At 41.0% G+C, this 26,090-nt stretch overlaps 2 protein-coding genes across 6 annotated transcripts; one reads left to right on the top strand and one right to left on the bottom strand.

Moving 5' to 3' along the window:
* Positions 1-826: 826 nt before the first annotated feature.
* On the top strand, positions 827-9,325 carry pcmtd2b (protein-L-isoaspartate (D-aspartate) O-methyltransferase domain containing 2b). Of its 2 annotated transcripts, none has more exons than XM_084917538.1 (7): positions 827-1,049; positions 3,999-4,159; positions 4,240-4,390; positions 5,513-5,615; positions 5,696-5,867; positions 6,142-6,265; positions 6,344-9,325. In XM_084917538.1, exons 2-7 carry the CDS (start codon positions 4,004-4,006, stop codon positions 6,910-6,912), a joined length of 1,275 nt encoding a protein of 424 aa, XP_084773664.1. In that variant the 5' UTR covers positions 827-1,049; positions 3,999-4,003; the 3' UTR covers positions 6,913-9,325. The 2 variants fall into 2 exon arrangements, with proteins under 2 accessions (XP_084773664.1, XP_084773665.1); XM_084917539.1 differs by lacking the exon at positions 827-1,049 and adding an exon at positions 1,068-1,212.
* Positions 9,326-10,178: 853 nt separating this feature from the next.
* kif3b (kinesin family member 3B) lies at positions 10,179-26,062 on the bottom strand. Of its 4 annotated transcripts, none has more exons than XM_084917533.1 (9): positions 25,317-26,062; positions 22,741-24,243; positions 20,967-21,068; positions 20,554-20,676; positions 19,313-19,431; positions 18,911-19,027; positions 18,030-18,135; positions 14,211-14,422; positions 10,179-13,768 (listed from the first exon to the last, which is right to left on the bottom strand). In XM_084917533.1, exons 2-9 carry the CDS (start codon positions 24,142-24,144, stop codon positions 13,663-13,665), a joined length of 2,289 nt encoding a protein of 762 aa, XP_084773659.1. In that variant the 5' UTR covers positions 24,145-24,243; positions 25,317-26,062; the 3' UTR covers positions 10,179-13,662. The 4 variants fall into 4 exon arrangements, with proteins under 4 accessions (XP_084773659.1, XP_084773663.1, XP_084773660.1 ...); XM_084917537.1 differs by having other exon boundaries at positions 22,741-24,240; XM_084917534.1 differs by having other exon boundaries at positions 25,338-26,062.
* Between the last annotated feature and the right edge of the window lie 28 nt (positions 26,063-26,090).

Here is a 26,090-nt window from a genome sequence, read left to right as displayed (position 1 = left end):
GCATTGTAGCTACGTGTACAGACAATTTAGCAAAGAATTGATTATAAATTGTATCTTTAGGCATTGTGTTACTAGCAGCTTAATTTGTTCCCACGTCTTTTCAAAGATAAGAGCTTTAAAAAGGTAAAATAGTATTTCTCCACCAACAAGGTGGTCCCCAAAGACCTATTAACACAACACATGATATGTGTCCATAACAAAATGATACTGGACAAGCGGAGGACAAAAGAAGCATGAGGTCTAAAAAAAACAACAACAACCTACCTACACTAGATAAACATTTTCTGAAAGTCATGTCCTGAAGAGATGGGAAAAGCAAAGACCTCACACAGGACCTGAGAGATGAATCTGGCCTTTCAGTTAATCCATGTACCAGTCATTGAAGGAAGGGAAACGGGTGGGAAGAGGCTGAGAAATGCCAAACCACACATTAGCTGGACTGAAAAGCAGTGATAACAAGTCTTGTGGGGTGATAAATCCAAATATGAAAGTTTTGGTTCAAATAACTGTCATTATATGTATGGAGAAGGTCCATTAGTGTCTACCGCCAGGCTTCTTTTACCTTGTGCACAGTACTGCATCCAAGTAAGGTACTGACTTGACTTTTAACCTACTGACCTACAGATGTTGGAACACAGCAACTACCAAAGCGACTGGAATTCAGTAATAATTAGTAAGACGGTGACAGGCCAATCAGAGCGAAGACATGTTTAGGTGGGCGGGAAAACAAACAAACACACAAACAAACACTGAGCAGCATCGAGACTCAGTTGGATGAAGCTGTTTTCCTCTCGCTGCCGCTCACATTTGCGCTCTCCGTCGGTTTCCACCCGCGTCTGGCCTGTTCCACTTCCACAGCCCACACTGCTGAAAGTAGGCCATCCCCCTCTGGCCGTTACTCTGCGTGTGTTGCGTCTGACGTCAGAGCGTCAGCTGGCCGAATGTTTACATCCAGCAGTGATGTGTTTCTGACTGGATCCCCCACCAACAAAAGGCTGAGCACAAGGAAAAGCGCAGAGACAGAGAATATCAGGCGGCGTTAATAAGAGGTACACGCTTCAGCTGGTCCGTGTTGTGTGTGGAGGCGCGCTGTGTGGCTGCAAACCAGCAGCAGCTCGCTGGGCTCCTTCTTCTCTCGATTTTCCTGATCTTCCACCGAAGATAAGAATGCAGTTGTGTTTCTGCTTGTGTTGACCTTGTCGTTCCATGGAGGTTTGTTACGAATGCATTGTGCTGTTGTTATCCTTTAGGCTGGGTGATTATTGGCTCAACCGAGCTCCATTTATTTATTTATTTATTTCGAAACTGGATCACCTGAGTGGCGCAAATGGCACCGCAGCACAGCAGCGTGCAGACGGGTATGAGACCTGCTGGAGTTGGAGGTCCCGGCCGGAGCCGGACTTTAGACTCGACGTGAAAAGCGTTTTTAGAAAGGAAAGGGCGTGTTAGCTGATCACTAAATCAGGAAATAAATAGCCAAGTTCAGTTGGCACTGTTTGGCATGAAGCGTGTACCCTACTAGCCTACTAAGCCACTTAGATACTAAATTACGAAAATGACCGGCAGCGCCCTGCTGTGGCCATTTGTGTCCACAGCCCAAAACAAAACAAAGCAAATCAAAAAAGAAGAAGAAAAAGGCGGGTGATCATACTCACGGGGGCATAGATTCCCATTGTATGTCAAAAGATAAAATAAAATGAAAAAATAACGAGGCAAAAACCTTGTTCTTCTCCTCCCAAGAATTCATGTTCCTTTAGGGCTTCACCACCTGACACTTTTTTTTTTTAAACGAAGACAGTACATCCTCTGTTATTTAAATGCACTCAGCCCTTTCTTCTTTTATAGCCTAACGAGGGTGTCCAACATTTGGCAGACAGTGCACCCTGCAGTGATCTCTGTCCTTTGGCACTGCCCTGTGGTGTTTTTAACAGAGTTGGTCACATCCTAGTCATATTCTGCTGCTAAAAGCCACACCTAACCCTCTTACTGCAGTTTGATCATGTAATTGTGTAATTGGTGCTGAAAGTCTCCCTGGGAAACGTTCACTACTAAGATAAGATAAGATAACCTTTATTAGTCCCACGTGTGGGAAATTTGTTTTGTTACAGCAGTGGACAGTATAAAAGTTACACAGAAAAATTAGAAAAAAAAATAAACACTGGAATAAGATATCAATAAGATACTGTGTGCCATTAAATTTATCCAGGAGTTGATCCAGATGCATCCTGTTGAAATGAGAACAAAGGAAAAATTTGAATACTACTCTGCTGCAATGCAATAATTCAGTTCTTTTTAAAAATTTATATAGCACCAAATCACAACAGCAATTGCCTCAAGGTCCTTTAAATTGTAAGGTAAATAATCTACAAAATACAGAGCCTGAGAATCACACAACCCTCTATGAGCAAGCACTTGGTAATACTAAGAAGGAAAAACTCCCTTTTAACAGCAGAAATAAACTGAGAGAGGGGCAGCCCTCAATATGAAGCAAAATGAAAGCAGTTTTGTAAAGTCTGACCAATATGGCAGAAAAGTAGAATGATTAAAATCCAAATAATCAAAACATAAGTCAAAATAAAAGACAGAAACATAAAATAAGAAAGACATAGACATCAGGGAAGAAAAAGATCAAAATGTCCAAAAATTGAGACTCAAAATATGTAAGATATGCAGCTGGTTTTCTCAGGGGCCCTTGGATGTGTCTTTGTCAGTACCTGTATATAAAAGAAGGAAGTAGGCATAGTGGTTTATTTTAAAGCCTCAAAATTAGTGCGTGTTAGCTTTTTGATGGACACTGAGATGAGAAGGTAGAGCAATAGCAACTAATGCTAATAAGCTTGATTAGCAGTGTGCACTGATGGCTGTAAGGGTACTGTTCACATGCTAATTAGTGCTGACAAGACTAGTAATTTGGTAGAATTCCACTCTGTCTGCTCCTTACAACAAGTCATATTATTTGTAATACAATTCCATTAAAAATGCTTCAAAAGGAAACAGCAGTAGCAAGATGAAAAGGTCCAGTTCAGTGGCCTGAATCAACAGAGGTGAGTCTTAGTAGACAGCTAGAGGCCATGGCTGCCAGTGTAACAATCCTTAAGAAAAAACATAGACTATGTATCAAAGTGACTATTTTAACATGTGAGTCTGTGGATATTGATTGACTTTTAAAGTTAACCTTAAGAGGACATTAGAAGACCTGGACATTTTGGCACTTCTGTGTTTGCTCACTTTCAGCCATACAGGTTGATAATCACCTTCTATTCACTTCATCCGTTTGAGGTTAAGAAAATGAATCGATGAAGCTAGCTTTACCTAGAAAAAAGATCAAATATAATACAATGCATTCTGCCTCTTTGTTGAGCCAAAGCTTGATGGCGTTTGTCTACATGTAAATGAAAGTAAATGGTTCTGAAAGTAAGTTTAAAGCTGCCAGAATACTGTTGAAATGTGCAGGGCAAGGAGCAGTACTTAATTTGCTTAATAATTTAATCAGATATGTTGTTCAGCTTCAGTTTAACTTCAGTTTTTTTTAGTTTAAGATAGCCTGCTAACCTGTTTAACTTTATGTGTCTGTTACAGATTAGTTTTGGAACCCACTGGCATATTTTCTTATTTCTTGTTGTTTTTGACACTGTTTGTTTTGCACACAAACCAGAACAAAACTCTAAGATATTTAATGTTTTAAGGAAAACAGCCTATCCTTTCACTGTAGAATCCTGTCCTAATGCCTTTTATTTGTTTCAGATTTTTTTTTCCCCACAGGGTTGTGAAATTGACACTAAAAGAACAAAGACAGTGTCATTTGGAAACCTTTTAAAGTGTGTAAACTTCTGGTGTGAGAGGGCACCAGCCTAGAAGTCCTCCTTTAATGAATGAACTTAAAAAAACACTGAAAGACTTAAAAAACAAACAAACAACAACAACAACAGCATGAACAGCTACTGGAACTGTGTCTCAAAGTGAAACCGTGCCTTATGCTTTTGTCATCTGGTCTTCAGTCAGGATGGGTGGAGCTGTGAGTGCCGGTGAGGACAACGATGACTTGATTGACAACCTTAAGGAGGCTTACTACATCCGCTCAGACCTGGTGGAGCGAGCTTTCCGAGCTATCGACCGTGCAGACTATTACCTGGATGAATACCGGGATAACGCATATAAGGTCAGCACAGTGAAAGTGTGTGGAATCAGCCCACAGGGGTCTAAGCTGGTAAATGTACTATATGCTGTTGTTGCATTTAGGATCTGGCATGGCGGCACGGAAACATCCACCTATCTGCTCCGTGTATTTACTCGGAAGTGATGGAGGCTTTGGATCTCCACCCTGGACTCTCCTTTCTCAACCTTGGCAGTGGGACGGGCTACCTCAGCACCATGGTCGGCCTCATTCTGGGTATGCAGCTCCTTACTTTTTCAGCATATATTCTTTGGTTATTATTTAAAGTACACCAAATTAGCTATTAGCAGTTAATGCTTTTAGCGTACCGTATTATAAGATAAAGACCCTACAACATTTTTAATACAAAGACACCTTTGGCAGAACCAGGCTCAGGCAGGAGCAACCACTGAACGGTTGGAGAGTGAGTGTTAAAATATAAGAAAGGGAGAAGGAACAAAAACTACGGAAATTTGGTTTGATGAATAACTTTGTGTTGATTTAATTTCTTGATTTATCATTGATTTCTTTTCAAACTGTTATATAACTTATTTATCAATGCTATTTATTTTCTTGGTTAAGGATTTGATTATTCCTATGGGGTAAAGGATAGGATAATTATAAGCCACAAGGCTTCAGCCTATTTCTTTTTCGGTTACTGTATGATTGAGTACTTTTATGTAAAATGATAATCTGTGTTGTTGTTGTTGACCGAAATAAAAATTTCACTTCTTTCACTTCACTTCAAAAGGACAAAATGAATCCAGTACACTGAAGATGTTAACACTGAAGATACTCTGATATTCCTTTAGTGGTTGGATGTTTTACTGATAGTGATTTTGTGGACTGGTCTGCTTCTGAATGTGAGTAAGATCAAAGAACCGGTGGTCAACTTCAGAAGAAAATGGACAAATGCAGGCATAGGTGTGTACGTGTGTCTATCCTGGGACAGGATCTGGATGTGGTGGAGGAGTACAAGTAGCAGCACAGCCACGTCAACAGCTTGAACACCAACACAGATGATGTGTACAAAAGGGGATGAGCAAGCTCTATTTCCCAGGAAAGCTGAGCTCCTTTAGTGCATGCAGGAAAATGATGAAGCTTTTCCAGCTGTGGTACACTGCAATCAGGAAGGATGGCTTTGTGATTGGCTGCAAACTGAACACTTTTGAAGGCCACCAGAGAGTCTAGGAGATCATCTAATTATTGGGGTTCTCTATGTTATTGTAGGGTCTTTAACCTACAATATAAAGCACCTCGAGACACCTGTTGTTGTGATTTAGAGATATATAAATAAAATTGAATTGAATTAAATATTCATAAGGTTGATTAGACACTGTGCTGTGCTGACTGTTACAGGTCCCTTTGGAGTGAATCACGGCATAGAGTTACACGCAGATGTGATAGAGTACGCCTACCAGAAGCTCGACTCCTTCATTAAAACCAGCGACAGTTTTGACAAGTAGGTTTCTTGACTTGTCAGCAGCATTTTTTTTTTATCTCCTCCATGGCTTGTTGTGCATTGCTGCTCTCTCACTTCAGATTTGAGTTCTGTGAGCCATCCTTCGTGGTGGGAAACTGCTTGGAGATCCCTCCAGAGAGCCGTCAGTATGACAGGGTGTACTGCGGGGCCGGCGTGCAGAAAGAGCATGAGGATTATATGAAGAACCTGCTCAAGGTGGGGGGCATCCTGGTGATGCCTCTTGAGGAAAAGGTTTGTGGTCTGTCTGAGTCTCCATGGTATTTTATGTTACTTTTTAAAATATAAGTGTAACTGGAAATATTCAAGAGATAATCTCTATAAATAAATATCTGCATGTAGTAATGTCACCCTCGCTTTTGGAACTACAGTAGTGATTACAGGAACTGCAGTTTTTGGCACACAAACTGATAGTATGAACTCTTCATGTTACTGAATTCAATCAGATGAAAAAAAAATCATTTATACACACAAACGTATTAAAGGACTGCCCTTCTGTTTTATGCAGTTGACCAAGATCACTCGAACGGGACTGAACAGCTGGGAGACCAAAAAGATCATCTCTGTGTCCTTCGCCCCTCTGGTGCTGCCCAAACACAGCACCAACAGCAAACCCAAGACTGTTCCACTACGTGAGTGTCATTTGTCCTTCTTTCATTTCTCGGCGTTTTCATTTCCCCGATGTTGACTTGCCATTCTCAACATTTCAGCCAAGTTTGAGGTGCGATCGTTACAGGAACTGGCCCGTATCTGCATCCGCCACACCCTCAGAGTGACCACGGATGGAGGAGACAGCCACTCCCGTGGCCGAGGCTCCTCGTTCAGCGTTGGCCGGGGCCTGGCGGTGGCAGGGCTTCATAAGTATGGGCCTCGCTTCAAACGCAGGAGGGTCCACCGGCGGCACTGCAACGCCCTCGTCCTGGCCACCCGCCAGGTCGTAGCCAGCAGTGGGATTGGTCCTGCTTCCTTGGACAACAACAACAACCAGGGGGCACGAGGAGTGGAGGAAGAGGAGGAGGCAGGAGAGAGGGAAGTGAGGCAGCAGATGAGAGGGGGCAGGAGGGTGGGGAGGGGATCTGGAGGCAGGGCAGTCGTGGTGGAGGAGGAGGAGACGGTGGAGGAGGAGGATGAAGAGGAGGAGCAGGAAGAGGAAGAAGAGAAGGAGACGGGCGAGCTGCTCCGACCCCAGCCCGCTGTGAATGTCCTGAGAGAAAGGATCCTGGGCCTGCCGCTACCCGAGCCTCTGAAGATGTACCTGCTGTACTACAGAGAGAAATGAGCTGCAGCCAGGTCCCGAGTCAGAGTCCAGAGCTGGAAATCCTGCAGGGGCTAAAGCCTCTGTTCCAATCCCACCACCTCCTGTACAGGCAGGACGATACACCTTACTGACCCCAAGCTCCGCCACGGGTCTGTTTCTCTCTTTTACCTGCCCTCATAGTCTCCATCATCCATCCTGTTTCTGCCCCCTCTTTTTCCCGCTGCTCTTTACTCGAGTCATTTTCTGGTGCTGTGAAAAGTCAGCTCCGTACGTCCAGGGGAGGGGGAGGGAGGGTTTTCCATTTGTAAACTTTGGACCTCCTTTGGGGTGCAAAAAGACAGAAATTGGTATGAAATAAACCATTTATGAATTAGCTCTGCAGCTCTAATATAAGAAACAGCAGTTTAACAGTCCACTGTTGCCTGAGTACATAGCTTGTACAGGGGCATCTTAGTGGCACTCAGAGAAGATACAGTCAAAGGTTAAACAAGACAACCCAAGATCAAAGACTGTAGCAGAGGGATCGGTTTAGCCACAGCCTGGAACTGATTACAGCTGGAGAGTACAGAATGATGGAGTGGAAGCCAGTTTGTCCACAAGCAGCTGTTATCATCTCACTGGGATGATGTCATTTTACTAAAGAAGATGCAGATTAAAGGGTATGAGAACTAAATAGATTTTCTTTGGTGATGTTGTAGCTATAGCAGACAACCGCAAGATAGCGGGCAGGTTTCTTCCACAGATTTCTAAATAAAATGGGAGCTGTGCCTTTAGCCCCCAGTCCATGCTGTAATTTAAGCCCTTAAAGGATAATTGTGGTTTATTTGTTTCTGTTGTGTCTCGACACTAACAGAGATGCTCTAAGAGCCATTTCACTTGCTGTTAATCCCAGTGTAGAGAGAGTAGGCTGCTGCAGAGGATGCTGGTCAGCTACTAGCTTTTTTACACCTGCTTCTAGAATAAAAACACAACACTGATAATATGTCAGGCTGGAAATCAAATTGTACTCGTCTTTTTTTTTCTGTTTTTTTTTTTTTTAAACAAGGAAACTGGTTCTAGTCTTCTGCTAATACATGCTAATTGGTCAGCTGAGCATTTCTGCCATGCTTCCTTGATGGATTCAAATGTTTACAAATGATAAGTACATACTAGAAGTCTGGGCTAGCATACAGCTGCCTGTGTTGGCACAACTTTCAGTCAAATCAAAGTTTGAGCCCTCGCTTAATTTTTCAGCCTGAGAGGTTGCTGCTTTGAGGAACCCACAGAACTACAATAACCAGGGGAGCACAGCAAATTTAAATAAAACCAGAATTACCCTTTAAATTATCTTATTTTTAAGGCTGACGCTCGGTCATCTTTTCCCTGTGTTTTAAGAGCCTAGTTGACGATCTACTGGGCTGAGTTTTCCTTTATTTTTTTTTCTTCTTTCTTTCTTTCCTATGCATACGTTTCATCATGTGAATTTGTCTTCGTCTCCTTGGAGATGAAGCTGACTTTAAGCCTCACATGTGCATCCAAAGGGCAGTCTCACTGTTTTTCTCTGCATCCCATTAACCAAAAGAGAATGACCATAAAATATACTAATATTCCATTTTACATAAAAAAAAAAAACAGCATGATAAAAACACACAAGTAATTATTCTGATGACTGGGTGTGTGCTGTCATGTTCCTTGTAATATTTAGGTTTTTTTGAATGAAATCATTTTTTTGAGACTTGAAGTGGTGTGTATGTATGAAACTGTTGTACTTTTTGTTTTGTGAATCATAAGAAAAAGCAACTTTAAACAGGTACTTTAAAATAGAAGATACTTCTTTAATTACCATTTTTCCCACTGTGGACTCTAGTTTGATGGGCATTATTCCTTTGTACTTTACACCTTCTTCTGTGCCAAACTTTAGTTGCATGGACTCAAATCTGGAGTGGGACCAGCAGATCAACAGCAAGTCACTCATCACAAGAAAAATACATTTCTAAAACTACACCACTTCCACTGTTTGGTACGTAAAAATCATCTAAAGCCTTAGATTATTTTTTTTCCATTTGAAGGTTGTTTGCATTCGAAGAATCGGTTTTGAAGAACAAGGCAATGCAGAAGGCACTCTGCATCAGTAATACAGTGTATCAGATAAATTATGGATGTGACCACAATAACGGGAATCAGAGAAAATAGTTCCGAGTGTAACGTCACGCTTCACTGTGATTTTTTTTTTCTACTGCTTGATCTACTTTCAAGTACTGTATGTGCACCATTCCTTTATTCAATACAAATACCATTCTGCTGTGCTGTTGTGCTCCTCTGCTGAATGTATACGATCACAAACTTTTTTTCTCCTCTTCCTAAAGATCACATTTTGGTGAGACTGACTTGCTTGTTTTTCTGAGTTGAGCTGTAATATTGACCTGCAGATAATAAAGTTCATTATACAAAAGTTGACAGTTTCTTGTGGTTTTGTCAGGTGAGTATTGAGCTTTTTTTTTTTTTCTTAGAGAATAAATGTGAAATATGACAATAATCCCAGAGATAACAGGTTTGCAAATATATGAATTTATATAATATATAATTTAAAGGCGACATGCTAATTTATTGGGGGATTCCACCAGAGCAGGTCCAAAAAACCCTGTTTTACAATCTGAGGAAAACGGGTCACAGCTTTTAATTTAGGGCTTTTCAGTCCCTTTGCTACAGAATTAGAAACCTAAGCACCTATCCATGCAGTCTGCCTTTACAAACACTGAAAGAGTGGGTTTTTCTAAGAGCTCACTGAATTTCAGGTAATACGATGCCACTATTGCTGCAAGTCACAAGTGAAATTTCTTCCCCTGCTTGACATCAGCTGAATTATTCCAAAGTGGACACATGCAGCAATCACAGTCCACATAAAGTTACAGAGCAGAATCACTGAGTTCTGAGGCTTATAGCGTGGAAAAGTCAGCAATGGTCTAACTCAAAAATTGCAGTTCCACGCCTCCTCTATAATTAACATTAACGTAAAAACTGTTAGCCTCATGACACAACTTTCCATGGCTGGAGTAATGCATAGGCCTTGTACTGTTGTCTATATAGTATAGTTGCACTGGACCTTTGTGAGAGGCCACAATCCTTCTGCTTTTCCTGGTCTAAAACAAGTTTTAGCTTCTACTGATTAACTATGTTTAATTTGCATCTACTTAGCGTGCGTGTGTGTATATGTGAATGAAAGAAAATAAGGAAAAGTAGAGGGAAGGGTAGCTCCTAATGTGTAACATCACACATTCTTAAATACCCTCAAAGACACACCACAGTACTCCCATTAATTTCTCTTTATTAATGTAAAGACACTAAACAAGTAGAAGACATAGCCAAGTCAGATACATAAGCGCACCAGCAGAATCGTCATATGGCTACAATGACAGCATGTAAAAATTGATCGCAAACAGTCTGGGAGTTTGGATCCAGTGATGTAGCTAAGTGATACAAGATTTTTCAATTAAATTATACATTCACATTTTGTTCACTAAATTTCTATGACCGATGAACACAGTCACAACCAAAACATGTTACTCAAGCGTGCTAAAGTCATGCGTATACAGCATTTCAATGTTAGCTCTTATTTTAATATTTATGTTTGTGAAGTACAACTTACAGCTAATGTGCCAATACTGAACCGTGACTCTCTCTGCACAGGCCCACAACAACATGACCCATGCTTTCAACATCCATGTGGAAAACTCATCAACTAAGTGGGGAAAACAAGCCTGTACCTTGCCGAATACAAAGACACATAGTATATATGATGAAAAAAAACAACAACATTTCAACATTAAATTACAGAGCTCCAAAAATAAAATAACAACAATCTATTTTCAAGAAAAAGAATGAATAAAAAATTATATCTACATCTGTATATAAAAACATATGATCGTAATAAGTTAGACTTTTTCAATATGGAAACTCATGTGTGTTTCTTACAGATCTAAAAGTGACTAAGGATTGCCTTTAAACAAGTTATATTCATTACAGTATCTAAATAGATACGCAGGCATGGGTCAAACAGCAGAGAGATCCTTGAGGTACCCTGTGAGGTCGGACCCCAACTTTAAGTCGGTGGTTTGAAAAGAGGGGGGGGGGAGAAAAAAAAAAGTTTTGGGATAAATGTAAATACACGTTAGTTACAATTTTTTTCTCGTTTTCTCCCCGATTGCCACGACTTAGGAGAACAATTTTCAAAAAAAACAAAAGTCACATACTTTTATTGCACAGAGGTAGAGTTAGGGCTACCTAGACCTCACAGGGATTGTTAGAGACATAGCCCTGATGGTTTACAAGTCTTCAACTCACAAACGGCACACATCACAAGTATTTTAAAAAGATTTAATTTGCCACTTGACCCACGCTTGCTGAAATGACACAGTGGGTTGGAAAACCCTGCATGGTAGCAGCGAGCAGAGAGCGCACCCCTTCACGGTTAAGAGTATGGGGAACAGAGAGCAGCAGAGAGGCAGGCTGAACCATGAAGGTTAAAACTGCATATTGTCCACCTGGAGGCAAATGTTGAATGGTGTGTCTGTGGGGGTTTAATGTTCTTTTACACTCACACCAATACCAAGGTAGATAAAAATAAAAATCACAAGGAGAATATGTTGACCCTTCATCTGCCCAACTTTGCAGTGGTGCTTATCCAAAAAGACCCAGGATGCCCCCGACTGAACTTCACGCTCTTAACAATTCTCTGATCCTGGAATGAATTTGTAGATGAGCCGACGAAGACTGGGAGGCCTGTGTGTGCACGGCTCAAATGAAGGAGCAGAGACTGAGGATGCAGATTAAGGCACCATGGAACCCTGACAAATCTGAGGCACATTCCAGGACAGTACTTTTGACATGACTCAGGCTGTAGTTCAAGCTGATCTCTGGCCTGGTGGTCTGGTGGCCAACTGCTATGTCATGCAACCTAGAAACTGTCCACAGAGGGTACATGTGTCGGGCTCTCCCCCCATGTTCCCCACCTCCCTTGTGTGTCTCAGGAAGAACAGCATCTACTGATTACAGCAACTCGTGACTGAGTCCAGATCTGGAGCATGCTTTACTTCCTGGCCTGCACACTTGCAATCATACAGACTTAAAGAAATAGTCCACCATTTGAGAAAGTTTGCTTATGTATTAGTTTCTGCTTGTGGTTTATGTAGCGTACAGATTTCACACTAAGAAGCTTAGCTTGGCTCAGCTGAAGAACAAAAACAGTTCTAAGGTACTCAATCATAATATGTCGTGTGTATTTTTTTCCAATAAATATTTCATTTTAAATGTGTTTGTGCTCATTTAGAAAGAGTGACATCACAGTTTGAGCTCTGACTGCTATTAGTAAACCTTTCAGTACTGTCTACAGCACATGCAGCTTTATAGCTGAGGGATGCAGATTGTTCATGGTAAGCTACCAACTAGCTTGTGAATCATCACGACATAAAGTTAGCCACAGTATGGCAAAGGTACTGTGGCACTGCATTACAAGGGAAATGTAACTATTTAATAACTTTAAAAGTGATGTTATTGGATTTGTTACCCAGTCAGCACATTTTAAGGGAAGTAATCAAAGCAAAAGGCTACAACCATTTCCTCTTTTGACACTGGTCGCATTTTCACACGCAAACAGGCTTCGCTATGTGCATGCCTTTGGTTTCAGAAGAGAAAAACATTTTGGTGAGATCCTACTTAAAAGCTCTTTTTGGCTTGAGAATTCAACTTGACTAATAATTTACTTGTTCTTATTGCTTTTGTGTTGTGCTGAGCTAGATTTGACACCGATATTCAGGTTGTACAGAGTAACATCCATTAGGTTGACTGGATTTACCAAAAACAATTAAATGTAAACACCAACATTTTATTTGGTAATTGTAACAGACTAACTGCTTTGCAGTTTGTTTATTATTTAGTTTATAATTTATTAACTAGATTCTATGTCTGCATTTGCATAGTTTTGCCTTTTCAGCTGAGCTGACATGCTGCCTATTAGAAATTTAGTACGAGAATTTTTGAAATTCAAATGGCAGTTTCACCAGCTATGTCTAAAGCCGATCACTTTCTGCTTCACACTTCAGCGTAAAGGTGGTAAAAATTCTTATCGCTTCTCTTTTGTAAGTGTATTTGCCAAAATGTGCAACTATTCCTTTAAGACTGACCAGCACATGCAGCCACACGCAATCTTAAAGCTCCTCTAAAGCAACAATTAAAGTCGTGGATAAAAACAGAACACAAACAAACCTATTCAGACAGTGATTCAAAGATGCACAGATATGCAGCCAGATGTACAACACCACATTCACACACACAACTATGTTAGTGCCAGGTTCAACAGAGCTCTCAGCCCCCTCCCCCCACTACCACACACACGTCCACACTTACAGTAACATGAAGGACACCTAACACACATCTAGGAAGATATGAAGTAGTGCAAGGGAAGGTTAAGCCCACCTTTACTTTTTTTGTACGTTAAGAACATTGTGATGCGTGTGTGTGTGTGTGTGCATGCGCACACACACACACACACACACACACACACACACACTAAATTACTGACATTCATCAATATCTAGGGAACTGTAAAAGCAGTGCAGTATAATGTCATGCACAGCTGCTATTGTTTTGTTGTATTCAAGAGATCAGTTAACAGTGGTGTAGTTAAAAACTAGAAAGCAGCATTAATCTTTTTTTATATCCATCCTCTAAAGGTCATTCCCAATGTGGACAGGTGCAAAACAGGTTGGCAGGCAGTGACAGTAGCAGTAGGAACCATCACTTCGGCACCAGGCCACGGGATTGGGGATAAAGAGGGGATCCTGGGCTGGAGGGGCTGTATGAAGAGGTCGGGGTACTCGACTTCTTGCCTGTTCTTGGTCGTCTAAAGGAGAGAAAAGATTGGCATAGGGTTAAACTCACTGATGGTGTGACACCAAAAGGTTTTCTATGCTGTTTACAGGGTTCATCTGTCACATATCAAAGATTTGCAGAGTCTTTAATTTTTGTCTTTAACAAGGTAAATCATTTACTCTGAATGCAAATTTACAATCTGCTGTCTCCTTCCTTTTGTGTTGTGTTGTACAATTCTGGACAGAAATGAAACAAAGAGGAAGAGATTCTTTTGTACAACAAGCCAATGTAAAGCTGTTGCAACATGGTGGGTGTAAAATATTACAAAAAAAAGAAGAAAAAAAAGAAGAAAAAGCAGCAAAAAAAAAAAAAAAAAAAAAAAAAAAAAGCACTAGTTTCTTAACCAATTCCATCAGCCCGACAACAGGATGCGGCACTCCAAGGTGAATATAACTTGTGGTACTGTTGCTTACCCTGACTTTGGCTTCTTGAGGCTGCCGCTAGCACCAGCAGGCAGCATTTGTCCCAAGCTGCTGTGAAAGCTTGAGGCATCTACCTCGATCTCATCCTCATCCCGAAGAGCATCCTCCAGAGCTGCCGCCAGCTTTGGGGCGATAACTGGCTCCTGGTACTCTTTAGAGGTCCGTGCAGGAATGTCCATATCCAGCATTATGATGTTCTCAGCCTAGAACAATGACACAGAATCACATTCATCTGGGAAAATTCAGTTATATACAAATGTGGTCAGAAGATTTACACAAGTTGGGAAGGTCTCTTAGAGACTTTTATAAACAGCTGCAGATCATCAATTCAAACTCCTGTATGCAAGTATAAGTTTGCCAAGATCTTGAAGAAGACCAGCTGTTTAAGAACAACCCAGGAACCACCATGCCTCGGGCCTACTGTGAATTGGAAACTACTAGAGCACCAGTGTGAAAAAAATATATGTTATATAATGCATTGCATTATGTTTAATAACCAGTAAAGTATTTGCAATGAGCTCAATCTTAAACCTGTGCAGCAGTAACGTTAATCTTTCAAATACTGACAACTGCCATTGCTACGTCTCAGCCTCCTAGTCTTCTGCACCATCAAGTTTTGGTATTCATAAGATTTTTAGAAGGCCAACTCTGACCTTGGGGTCAAGGTCTCTAAGATTTGAAGTTGTCCAAGATTTTTAATAGACGCATCTATGGCTTTGAAAATCCTACACTGCAGCATTCGAGTTATCACATTCACAAGATCTTCAGAAAATTGGACGTTTGATTCAAGCTCGTTTGATGCACCTATGGTATCAATTTGTAAATCCTAGTTGACTTCTTCTCAACTATGAGCAGGGCTCTAGACTAACTTTTTGCCAAAGTTGCACTGATGCACTTTTTTTTCCTTTAAGAGTACCAGCACAAAAGTTAGATGCACCCAAATTTTTCAACCTCATCACTTAACCCCCATGTTTTACATGTTCACTTTAACTTTACGTTAACTTAACAAAAAAAGTTAGCAATCGTTCTTTTCATCTTTTCTCATTACTCACAGCTACATCTACTTCTGTCGGGGCTAGGCTACTCACTAGGGCTGGGTATCATCACTGATTTCTATATTTGATTCAATTCCGATTCGCAAGGTCCTGATTTAATTCTATTCAATTTTGACCCAGACAATCAGAAATATTTTATGCTGATCATTAATCAGCACTGACACCTGTGAGACTTCATCAGAGGTGTAAGAATCCCAGCAGATGCCTTTCTGTCAAAGTAATTGAGGATAAAACTCAGAAAAACATGAAGGAGATTTTCCTGGCCTGGCTTTTTAAATAAATAAATAAATAAATAAATAAATAAATAAATACATACATACAATTTTATTTATATAGCACCTTTCTAGACAGAATCACAAAGTTCTGCACATAAGATGACAAATAATAAAAGGGTAAAACAGACAATATAAAACAGGCAGGAATTTAACCAAAAACAGTTTTAAAAAGGTGAGTTTTGAGTTGTTTTTTGTTTTTTTGTTTTTTAAAAAACAACTACCAAGTCCACAGTTCTTAACGTATGAGGGAGAGAGTTCCACAGTCTTGGGGCCACAGTGGCAAAAGCTCTGTCACCCTTTGTTCTCATCTTAGTCTGTTTTATAGCAAGTAAGCCCTGATCAGATGACCTCAGGGACCTGCTAGGGACATAGGGCTGTAGCAGATCGGAGATGTAGGATGGTGCCAGTCCATGCAAGGCTCTAAATGTCAAGACCAGGATCTTAAAATGTACTCTAAATTCAACAGGAAGCCAGTGTAGCTGAAATAGCAGTGGTGTCACATGTGAATACTTGGAGGATTTTGTCAACAGCCTAGCTGCAGCGTTTTGCACAACCTGCAGACGATCCAGAGAACCTTTGCTTAGACACATAAACAAACAGTTACAATAGTCCAAGCGTGAGGAAATAAATGCATGTATAGCTATCTCCAGTTCAGGGCGAGATAAAAATGGGGCTTAACTTAGCCACATTTCTTAAATGATAAAAACAAGACCGAACCAGAGATTTCACATGCCGATCCAATGTGAGAGTCGAGTCAAAAGTGACACCTAAATTCCTGATAGAGGATTTAACATACACAGAAAGAGGACAAAGGGCTTTCACTATCTGGGATACAAGTCTGTCCAGAGCACATATGAGGACTTCAGTTTTCCCCTCGTTGAGTTGGAGGAAATTTACAGCCATCCAACGCTTGATGGAATCGGTCATTTAAAAGCTGAAGCTTAGATAAATCCTGGGGGCTTAAAAGAAATGTACAACTGAATATCATCAGCATAACAGTTATAAGAAATGTCCTCAAAAGAGCCCATTATATGCTGGAGGGGGAGAAGATATATTAAGACCAATAAAGGCCCCAAAATCGAACCCTGAGGGACACCACAAGTAAGGGAGGTAGAGGATGACCTACAATCGGAGACCACCACAGAAAAAGATCGGTTATGTAGATATGAGGAGAACCACCCTAAGGCAGTACCCGATACACCAACCCAATGTTTAAGCCTTTCAGGGAGGATGTGGTGGTCAACAGTGTCAAAAGCCGATGTTAGGTCCAACATAAGTAGGACCGAGCATTTTCCTGCATCATTATTCATCAAAATGTCACTTGAGACCCTAAGAAGGGCTGTTTCTGTGGAGTGAGCTCTGCGAAAGCCGGACTGAAACTTATTGCAAATGGTATGTTTGTGAAAGTATCCAAAATGACAGGGCGTGATGAGGTGGAGATAGACATAACAGGTGCTGAATGAGAAAAGTTCATTCTTATGTTATTAATCTTTGCAAGAAGAAAAGAAAGAAAACTGTCACAGTCCTCATTAGATGAAATGGGAGCTATTGAAAGTTTAAATTTCTTCGCTATTGAACAGCAGAAATGAGGCTTTCTTGTCAGACGTCATTTTTGGGGAAAAACAAAAAAAAAAAAAAAAAACAGCGGCCGACAGCGCTGTAAACAACGGTAGACTGGTGAATAATAAGCAAGCAAATTAATGCAGATTTGAGACGAGAAACTGTTCTTGAAGTACATGGAGAGAGAGAGCGAGAGAAAGAGCTGTGCAGAAAGTGCGATTTTTATTGTGGTTGAAGCAAAGCAGCAAAAGTAAGAGAATTCATGAAGATGTTTATCAAAGGTGAAGTGTAGTTTTGATCTTCTTTTGATGCTGGTTCAATGAGTTTTGGTTGGAGAAAGACAAAACTTGCAGCATCAGAATCTAGCGCAAAAAAAGACGTAAACACAAAGCGCGGACCCGGAGCATCAGAATCATTGAGCTGTCAGTTTTCATTTATATTTAAAAGTCGATTCAGGATTTAATGAATCGATATCGCTTCATTCAAGCTACTCACCTCTATCCGCCTGCACTTTCAAACGTACACACGCTTAGGACTACAGGACTATCTGGACCATGGACAATCAGAGAGGTCTCGCCCCTGACTGATTGGTTTAGACCTCGATACAGGCATAATGTGTGTCTGTTGTTGACCACACGGAGACTTTCAGAGTTGCAGAGACTTTTTGTACGGCTGGTTGCACTGGTGCGACCTACGAGTTTTTTAGTCGCACCACTGAGAAATTAGGTTGCATATGCGACCAAATTGGTCGCACACTAGAGCCCTGTATGAGAGTGAGGTGAATTTCAACGCGTTGCGCTCCCATGCACAACCTTTGTTGTCCCCGTCAGCTTTCTACAGCTGAGGGAAAATACAGTTTTATATGCAGTGATAACTTAACTGTAATAACAACACTGTAAAGGAGAGGGAGAAAAGCTTACTTTGTATCTCATGTCAGGCTTCAACATCATGGCCACACGAGCATGGTGACTGAGGGGCCTCCAGTAGCTGACTGCAGACCGAGGCCTGCTCATCATCTGATGGTCACTGAGAGAGAGAGAAAGAGAGAGAGAGAAAAGGAGTATTACAAAGCAGCATGGGAAATTTGCTTCTTGCTTTGGTGTTTTACAATAAATCAGTTGCCAGCTCTGCCACTCTGCAGCACTATAATGAGCAACTGTGTGCACCGTTTGCTAGAATTGCATGCCAAACAGCATCTATTGAAGGGACTTTTAGTTTCCCTTTCCTAATAAGGCACAGGTTCCACAGCTGGTTCTCCAACACTTGTCTGTTTTAGCTCTTTTCCAGTAGAACCTATTAGGGTCAGGTCGGCTTGGTTTTTAGGGTTTTCCATTAGGTGGCAGTACCTGGTACCAGGTACTTTTTTAGTACCTACTTGGCCAGAATTCCAAGCGATCTAAAGTGATCAGAAAACATGACGTCAAGACTGCATGCCACCGATTGGCTAGTCAGTGATGTCATTCGATAAGTCTCCTTCACAAGAATCAAAACTTCTACTTATGAATCCCTGCAATGAGGAAAATGGCTACACAAAAAACAACAGCGTTGTTCCTGACCGAGCAGCAAGTATATCACCAACTCAGTGTGAGCCTTTGTTGTGGTGTTTATAACGACCCCACGTACATTGGGTGGTACTCGATTGTAATGGACAACCAAAACAGAGTCGAGTAGATAGTAGAGGAAAAGCACTATTTGTGAACCTATACAAAGAAAGGTAAATATAAGCTAGTCAAGCAGAAAACATTCTAAAAATGTTATGATTTGAGATGGAAAGACCCACTCTGAATATTCCCAGACTTACTCCTCAATACGTGTGATGGGCTTCATCTTCCATTCCTCAGGCTCCTCATCGAAGAAAGCCCTGTTGACTATTTTGTTTTTCTCCTCTAGAGGAATGAAGTTTTCAATAATCAGATGCCTGAAAGAAACACATGAACATTTAATAGACAGACAGGGAGACAGAGAGGGACAAAGAAAACTCAGACATGTTATTAAAACAGGAAAGGTTGAAAGCATTTGAATGTAATGTATCTGTTCCTCATTAAATATTTCATTTCCATGCACTACAGTGAGAAAAAGTCTTAAAGCACAAAAAGCTCCACTAATTCGCTAGCAATCTTTTTACGGTTCCTCCTCGATCACATGACACACAGTCTTGATTAGAGATTTGTGTCAGGCCAACATTGATATGCAGACTTCATACTTGAGTTTGAGGTCCCTGGTGAGTTCGTTTTGGATCTGCTCCATCTCCTGGCGCTCGTTGATGTGTGCCTCTTGGAGATCTTGGATTTCTGCCTTCACTGACTGCAGTTTGGAAAACAGCTAGAGGAGAGAGAAAGAGAAAACTAGAGTGACCAGAAAAAGACTGTTAGAGCATTCAGCCTTAAATGTTTTTGTTTAAATGCCTGATTGTCATGAGGAATAATGAACAACCCAAATAGAACATCACAGACAATACCCGACTTAAAATAGCAGTTGACCTACTTACTTGCAAGAAACTTTATTACCCGACAAACCAAAAACACTGTACCTTCAACAGTGTCATTATGATGACAAGGTATGCCATCTTTGTCAATCTCAATATTAGATTCTGATCGTTTTATTTATTTATTATTTTTTGTTAAATGAAGGTTATGAAATTCAACATTTTTTTTTACCATCCAAATCCATATACATGTTGATATAGTTAGTTGTTTTTTGCACATTCAGCACAATTATTTTCATATTAAACAAATTTTAATACTAGACAAAGATAGCCCGAGTAAATATGAAAGGTTTTTAAATGATTACATCATTTAAGACAAATATGCAAAAAAATCTAACTCAGGAAGGGGGCAAATACTTTCACAGCATTGTAAATGTTCAGTTCAATTGAGTCAGCTCACAATCACCTCAATGTGCTTATATTGTAATAAAAAAAAATTCTATAAGGTTACTGAGATCTGGTAATAATGATGGGGAGGAAGAAGCCCTTTTAACAGGAAGAGAACTCTGGGGAAAACGAGGCTCAGAGATAGACTGCCATCTGCTGGAGATTAGGGTAATGGCTTTTGAAATGAAAGATACCATGTTTACACTGCAGGTTTACCTCATTCTACATAAAGTGCAGAGTTTGTTTCCAGCCAGTCTGGTTTATTAACGACTCTATACTCTGCAATGCCATCATTAATCTTTGGTAACAAAGCAAAACACTTTTCACTTGTTTTCACTTTCATTAATTTCCATTTCTATATTCATTTTAAATGTCAGGGGCTGATATTGTAAAATCATAGCCTCTAAAAAAAAAAAAAAAAGTACTCTCAGAACTCAGTTCCTCTTTTTCTTTTGTGTCAAAATGGAAACAAAAACTATGTTGACATTTGGGAATCAATTCAGAATTCTTCCATACCCATGTGAACCGAATTTGTTGATAATGCCTTGGGCAAATGTGACAACCATCCTCACCTTTTTCAGCTTCTTGGTTTTAATGTCAACTTCCTGTTGCAGAGAAGTGTAGGTCTCCTTAAGCTCCAGTGTCTCTTCATCACGACTTTCCATTTGCTGCTGCATCTCTCGCTCTCGCCGTTTCTGGACACACATAAACAAACTTGCATGTGTTCACAACTTTTAATGGGTTCTGTCTCTGAGGTCAAAGACAATTTACTGGCTGAGAGATGTTTTCGTCTGGTACTAAATGGACAAAAATGTTCACTTTCAAAAATCAGTGCCTAGTCTGCTGAAGAAGTCTGAAATGCCTAACAAGGAATTTGATGAATTTGGAATCATAAGTACATGGGATAGAAAACTGCTAGCAGAGTAATGTTTTGGTAATATAGAAAGTATTACCCTTGTACTTGGCGCCAACCCCTTTACTATACCTGTTCAGCAATCTCTTGCCTCTTTTGCTCCAGCATTCTTTGCTGCTCATTGGTGTGATCCACAATGTTCTTCCCCCCTACTAGGAGCTTACTCTCCATTGCCTGGATGCAAATAAAAATTAGGAAAAAATCTCTTTAAGTCACACAAGGGATAAAAGAAAATGACTCCAAGCACAAGACCAGTACAACCTCAAAGAAGCTATGGTAACTTTTGTGAGTGTAATTTAAATAATTTTGAGCTTGAACGCTTCCTTTTGTTCAAAATTGCTTCAACAGATAAGTAGAAGTTCCCCACAGCACATAGGTGCTCATGTTTGATTTGACAGATTTTTGTGTTATTTTTAACACACTGGATACCCTTCTTTGTGTCTACATCCAGGGATCTTTTGTTTCTTAAGTGAATGTGTGAACCACTACACTACGGAGCCACTGCTAGTTCTAAAAGGAAGAACACCTATGCCAGAGTCATTTTCATTGACTTTGTCTCAGCTTTTAACACGATCATTCCACAGCAGTTGGTGGAAAAGCTGATTCTATTAGGCGTGAACCCTGCAACCTCCAACTGGGTTTTCAGCTTCCTGACAAAGCGGCAACAGACAGTCAAGGTGGGCAGCCACACATCAAAGACTATCTTACTGAGTACAGGCTCTCCTCAGGGGGGTGTCCTGAGCCCGCTGTTGTTCAGTCTGCTCACACATGACACTAACCAAATTGTGAAGTTCGCAGATGACTCAACAGTGGTTGGCCTCATCACTGACATGAGTGATGAGTCCACTTATATAATGAACATGGAGCAGCTTGAAGTGTGGTGTAGATCTCATAATCCCACCATCAATGTGTATAAAACAAAAGATGGTAATTGATTTCAGGAAGTCTGGCAGAGTTCAGACCTCACCATAGATGGTGCTGCTGTGGAGAGGGCCAGCAGTGTTAAGTTTCTGGGTGTGCACCTAGAGTTAATACCACAGCAGTTTAAATTGAAACAAAAAGAAAAAGCACAAAAGCGCCTCCACTCCCTCAGGAGACTCAGAAAAGCAGGACTCTCCACACTTCACCTCACAACTTTTTGCAGAGGCACCATTAAAAACATCCTGTCACAAAGTTTTACATCTTGGTTTGGCAGCTGCAAGTCCAATGAGAAGCAACAACTCAATAGACTGCCAGGAGGATTGTTGGTGCCCCTCTCTCGTCTCTGGAAGAAATCTACAAACAGAGCTGCATACACTTAGCTATCTCCATCATCAGAGACTCCCACCACCCCTCTCATAGCCTGTTCTCCCTCCTGCTGTCTGGCAAGAGATAGAGGAGCATCAGCTGCAGAACCACCAGGATGCTGGAAGGGTTCTTTGCACAAGCCGCGAGACTGACAAATGAACTGTGCCCCCTCCCCATCCATTCCGCTATTCACACAGCTATACTGTAAGATCCACAAGCGGACTTTGATAACCCCTATCTACACATGCATGCACACACGCATACAATATATAGCTCAAATACACACACGACTTAATTTAATTACCCCCTTCTGTGAAAGGACTGCTGCTGCTACCTGAATTAGTGTGACTATTTAGACTTGAGTTTGTTTTAGAATTTAGATTTTATGTTTTTTTTAATCCCTGTTTATTGTTATGATTTATTACTGCCTTTTTACTGCTCTTTTTAAAAACATTTTATTGACTATTTCACCAGCTGATGAGTGTTTCATTTCAGCCTGGGTAACACCATACGAAATGACAAACTTCTTGAAACTCTTGGAACTTAAAAATCTGCTTACCTTAACTTTGGCTGCAAGCTTCTCTCCGGCCTCCCTCTCCTTCCGGAAGTCTTCCATTTTCCTCTCTTTCTCTTTAAGAAGCCGGGCTTTCTCCTCAGCTACCAGGCTGTGATCCTCCAGGATTGCCTTTCTCTCCTTTTCCAACTTCTCCTGCTGTTCTCTCCAGTAGTCCCCCTTGTCGTCTCCATCTTCCTCATCGTCCTCTGTCTCGCCACTTTCCAGACCCTCATCATCGCTCCCTTCCCCTGCTCTCCTCCTCAGCCTTCTCCTCTTTTTCTTTCCTGAGCGTTTCTGCAGCTGCGCCTTCAGCCTGGCAATCTCCTCCTGAAACTCCCTGAGCAGGGCATCTTTGGGATCTTCATTGATACGTGGTTTGTTCTTGATATTTTTTGCCCTGTTTGAATAGCGCAGAGTTGTTAAGGTCTCCTCCACATTGTAGGATGCTGGGCCAATGTTGGCAACCATGACAGTGCGGGCATTGCCCCCTAGGGAGTCCTGCAGCAGACGTGTCAGCTTCGAGTCTCGGTAAGGGATGTGGCTGCTCCTGCCATCCACCAGAGCTGATATGACATTACCAAGAGCAGAAAGGGATAGATTTATCTTTGTGGCTTCTTTAAGCCTCTCCCCCTGAGCTCCAGTCTTGGTTTGCCTTTCACTGCCAGCTAAATCCACCAGGTTGAGTTTGCCAACTCTTATGTGGTTCTCTCCATCCACACCCAACTCACTGCACTCCACCGTGATGACAAAAATGGCGTGAGAGCGTGAGCTGTGCTCATTCATATTAGTGGCTCCAACTGATCGATTCTGGTTTCCCACATTCATGACATGCTCGATCTCTCGCACACTCTTGGTAACAAATGATGAAAGATCTTTAACATACACACCCGTGTCGGGCCTCTCCCTGAGCTCGAGACGACGTGACTGATCTTTTGAGAGCAAGTCTCTGATCTCCTCCTGGTAGATTTCTAAGTATGACGCTCTGACAAGGTACTGTTGGTTCTGTGAACGTGAAATGTGTGTGAAGATGTGCTCAAAGGAGTTTGGGATCACCCCTCTCTTCTCCGGATCATTTCTCACCCCTTCCATAGTGTAAGTCTTCCCTGTACCCGTCTGGCCATAAGCAAAGATGGTCCCATTAAATCCCAGAAGAACAGACTCAACCAGGGGCCTGAAGGTTTCATCATACATTTCTAGCTGTTTGGAGTTCCAACCATAAACAGCATCAAATGTAAAGATTTTGGGCAGTTCGTTGCCCGAGGACTCCCTTGGGTTTCTCACAATAATTTGGCCCAGTTTGACATCAACAGACACCACACTCTCATACTTGGCGGCCCGCTCTTTCTCGTTCATAGGACGGCAACGGACCACCACCTTGACTGACTCCGAGCTCTTGCTCTTGGACATGGTGAGGAGCACCTGCCAATTCTTGCTGCTTGGCACCTTGTCTTCCTAAAGAGCAGCTTTAGTAACACTTCAGCAATAGATTGCCCAAATCTGACACTGCTGGGGTGAAAACAATCAGTGAATTACATCTCAGATCATGGTTAAAGCATCGCACAGGTTAAAGTGAAATTCTGCCACCGGATGGCACTGCTTACAAGCAGGTGTTTTGATTTAGGATAAGTACTAGTGCCTAACTTCTTTAAATTTTGTGTTTTTAGATATCCTCGCTTCTGCACGACTTTGTGGAAGATGATGGTTCCACTAGCTCACTGCACTACCTTGTGTTAGAAAGGAGTATTACAAAGAACTAAATACCAGTCCTAATTCAAACAGCTGGTGTCTCTTTATGACAACATATAGATGTTTTGGACACATGCTAATGACTGTTATTTCTTCAGTCTCTGTTAACAGGTTTAGTTGATTCGGGAAGGGTTAAAAGTATTTTTAACTACCTTTAAGGACAAAAAGAGAAACCCACTTGGTTAAGGTATCGGATAGGCAGCGACACCGCTTACCTGACACATCTGAGCAGCCGTTCCCTTGCACATAATAAAACTAAGCTTCCTAAGACTTTTCCAGCTATCACCGTAAAATACCACAGCAACAGGCATAATCACACATTAAGCTAAATACAGTTGTTTAAATGAATAACCGTTTTCCTATTCACATGCAAACTGAAAAAAACAATCGCACTGATACACTGTTCTGTCAGAGTACATAGCAATGACACTACTTTAAATTGGCTAACTGGATTTCAGCTAATTAGGTGAAGAAACCTCACCTTGGTTTAAAAGTTGGAATGTCAGATAATTAAATGACAGCCTTTAGAAAGAAATTTGATAAATGGTCCATTTTACGGTAGCAGGTTAGTAAACGTTACCAGTTGATTAGTCAAACTAACGGATCAGCTTTCTAGCGTTAGCTCATTTTAAACACGTCCCATAACGAGACCACAACACTGGGCTAGCAACTGCAAACAAACTGGTAACCTAAGCTACAAATCTGGTAGCACTGCCCGGCTAACACTCTTAGCAAATCTAAAGATTATATTCAAGATATCGCTACGCGAAATTTCGCAAAACCTACAAACACAACTTTACACCAGCCACACAAAAACGTAATTTAACACTAACCAGTGACAAACGTTAGCTTACGCAAAACTCCCAATGCGATGAAGTGAATCGTCGATGGCTAAATTCCTGCCGAACCAGCAGCGGTTCGATTTTGTTGCGCGTCTCCTCGTGAATTTACGGAACGGGTGCTGGAAGTGGCCAAAAATGATCACGTGAAGTCTGGCGTTTAAGTTTGTAAGACCCAACCCATCAAAAAATAGCAAGAAAATTCAGATTTTTTTGGAACTAAGATGTTTATTAACCCTCATAACAAAATCCACGGGTTTTTTTTTGCTATATCATGTTGTGTATGACATATTTAGTGTATCGCATTTGATACATCGGGTGTTTTCGGCACTTTTTTGTAAACAATGTTATTTTAGACAAAAAAAATAATTTTGTCCATAACATTTTGAAATTATGGCAAGTATTGATCATGTTGATGAGATCTCAGGTCTCAGAAACTGATACTCATGTATCAAATATGGTACAAAGGGCATTATAGGGTTAACAGCAGCTGGTACCCTGTATGTTACATTACCGCCCATTTCTAATTCCTTAGGCAGGAATTGTCATTTCATTCTTTGAAAAAATTCAAAATCTTGTGTGCTGAGAGATGTCCTCTTAGCTAAATATAGCTATCAATGTCCAGAGATGCACTCTAGAAAAAAAAATAATTTTTGTTCCAAAAGTTTGCAATAGTGAGGTCGGATTGCAAAGCAAAGACAATTTAGTTGACTTTTGTAAAAGAAATAAAATATTCACTTTCAGTCTAAAAACCTGGACAAACTACTT

This window comes from Perissodus microlepis, chromosome 20 (assembly GCF_051167445.1).
Source record: "Perissodus microlepis isolate ML-2025 ecotype Zambia chromosome 20, ASM5116744v1, whole genome shotgun sequence".
Taxonomy (NCBI): Eukaryota; Metazoa; Chordata; class Actinopteri; order Cichliformes; family Cichlidae; genus Perissodus; species Perissodus microlepis.
Note: the sequence above shows the minus strand (reverse complement) of the source record. Positions and strands in the feature narration are given on the sequence as shown.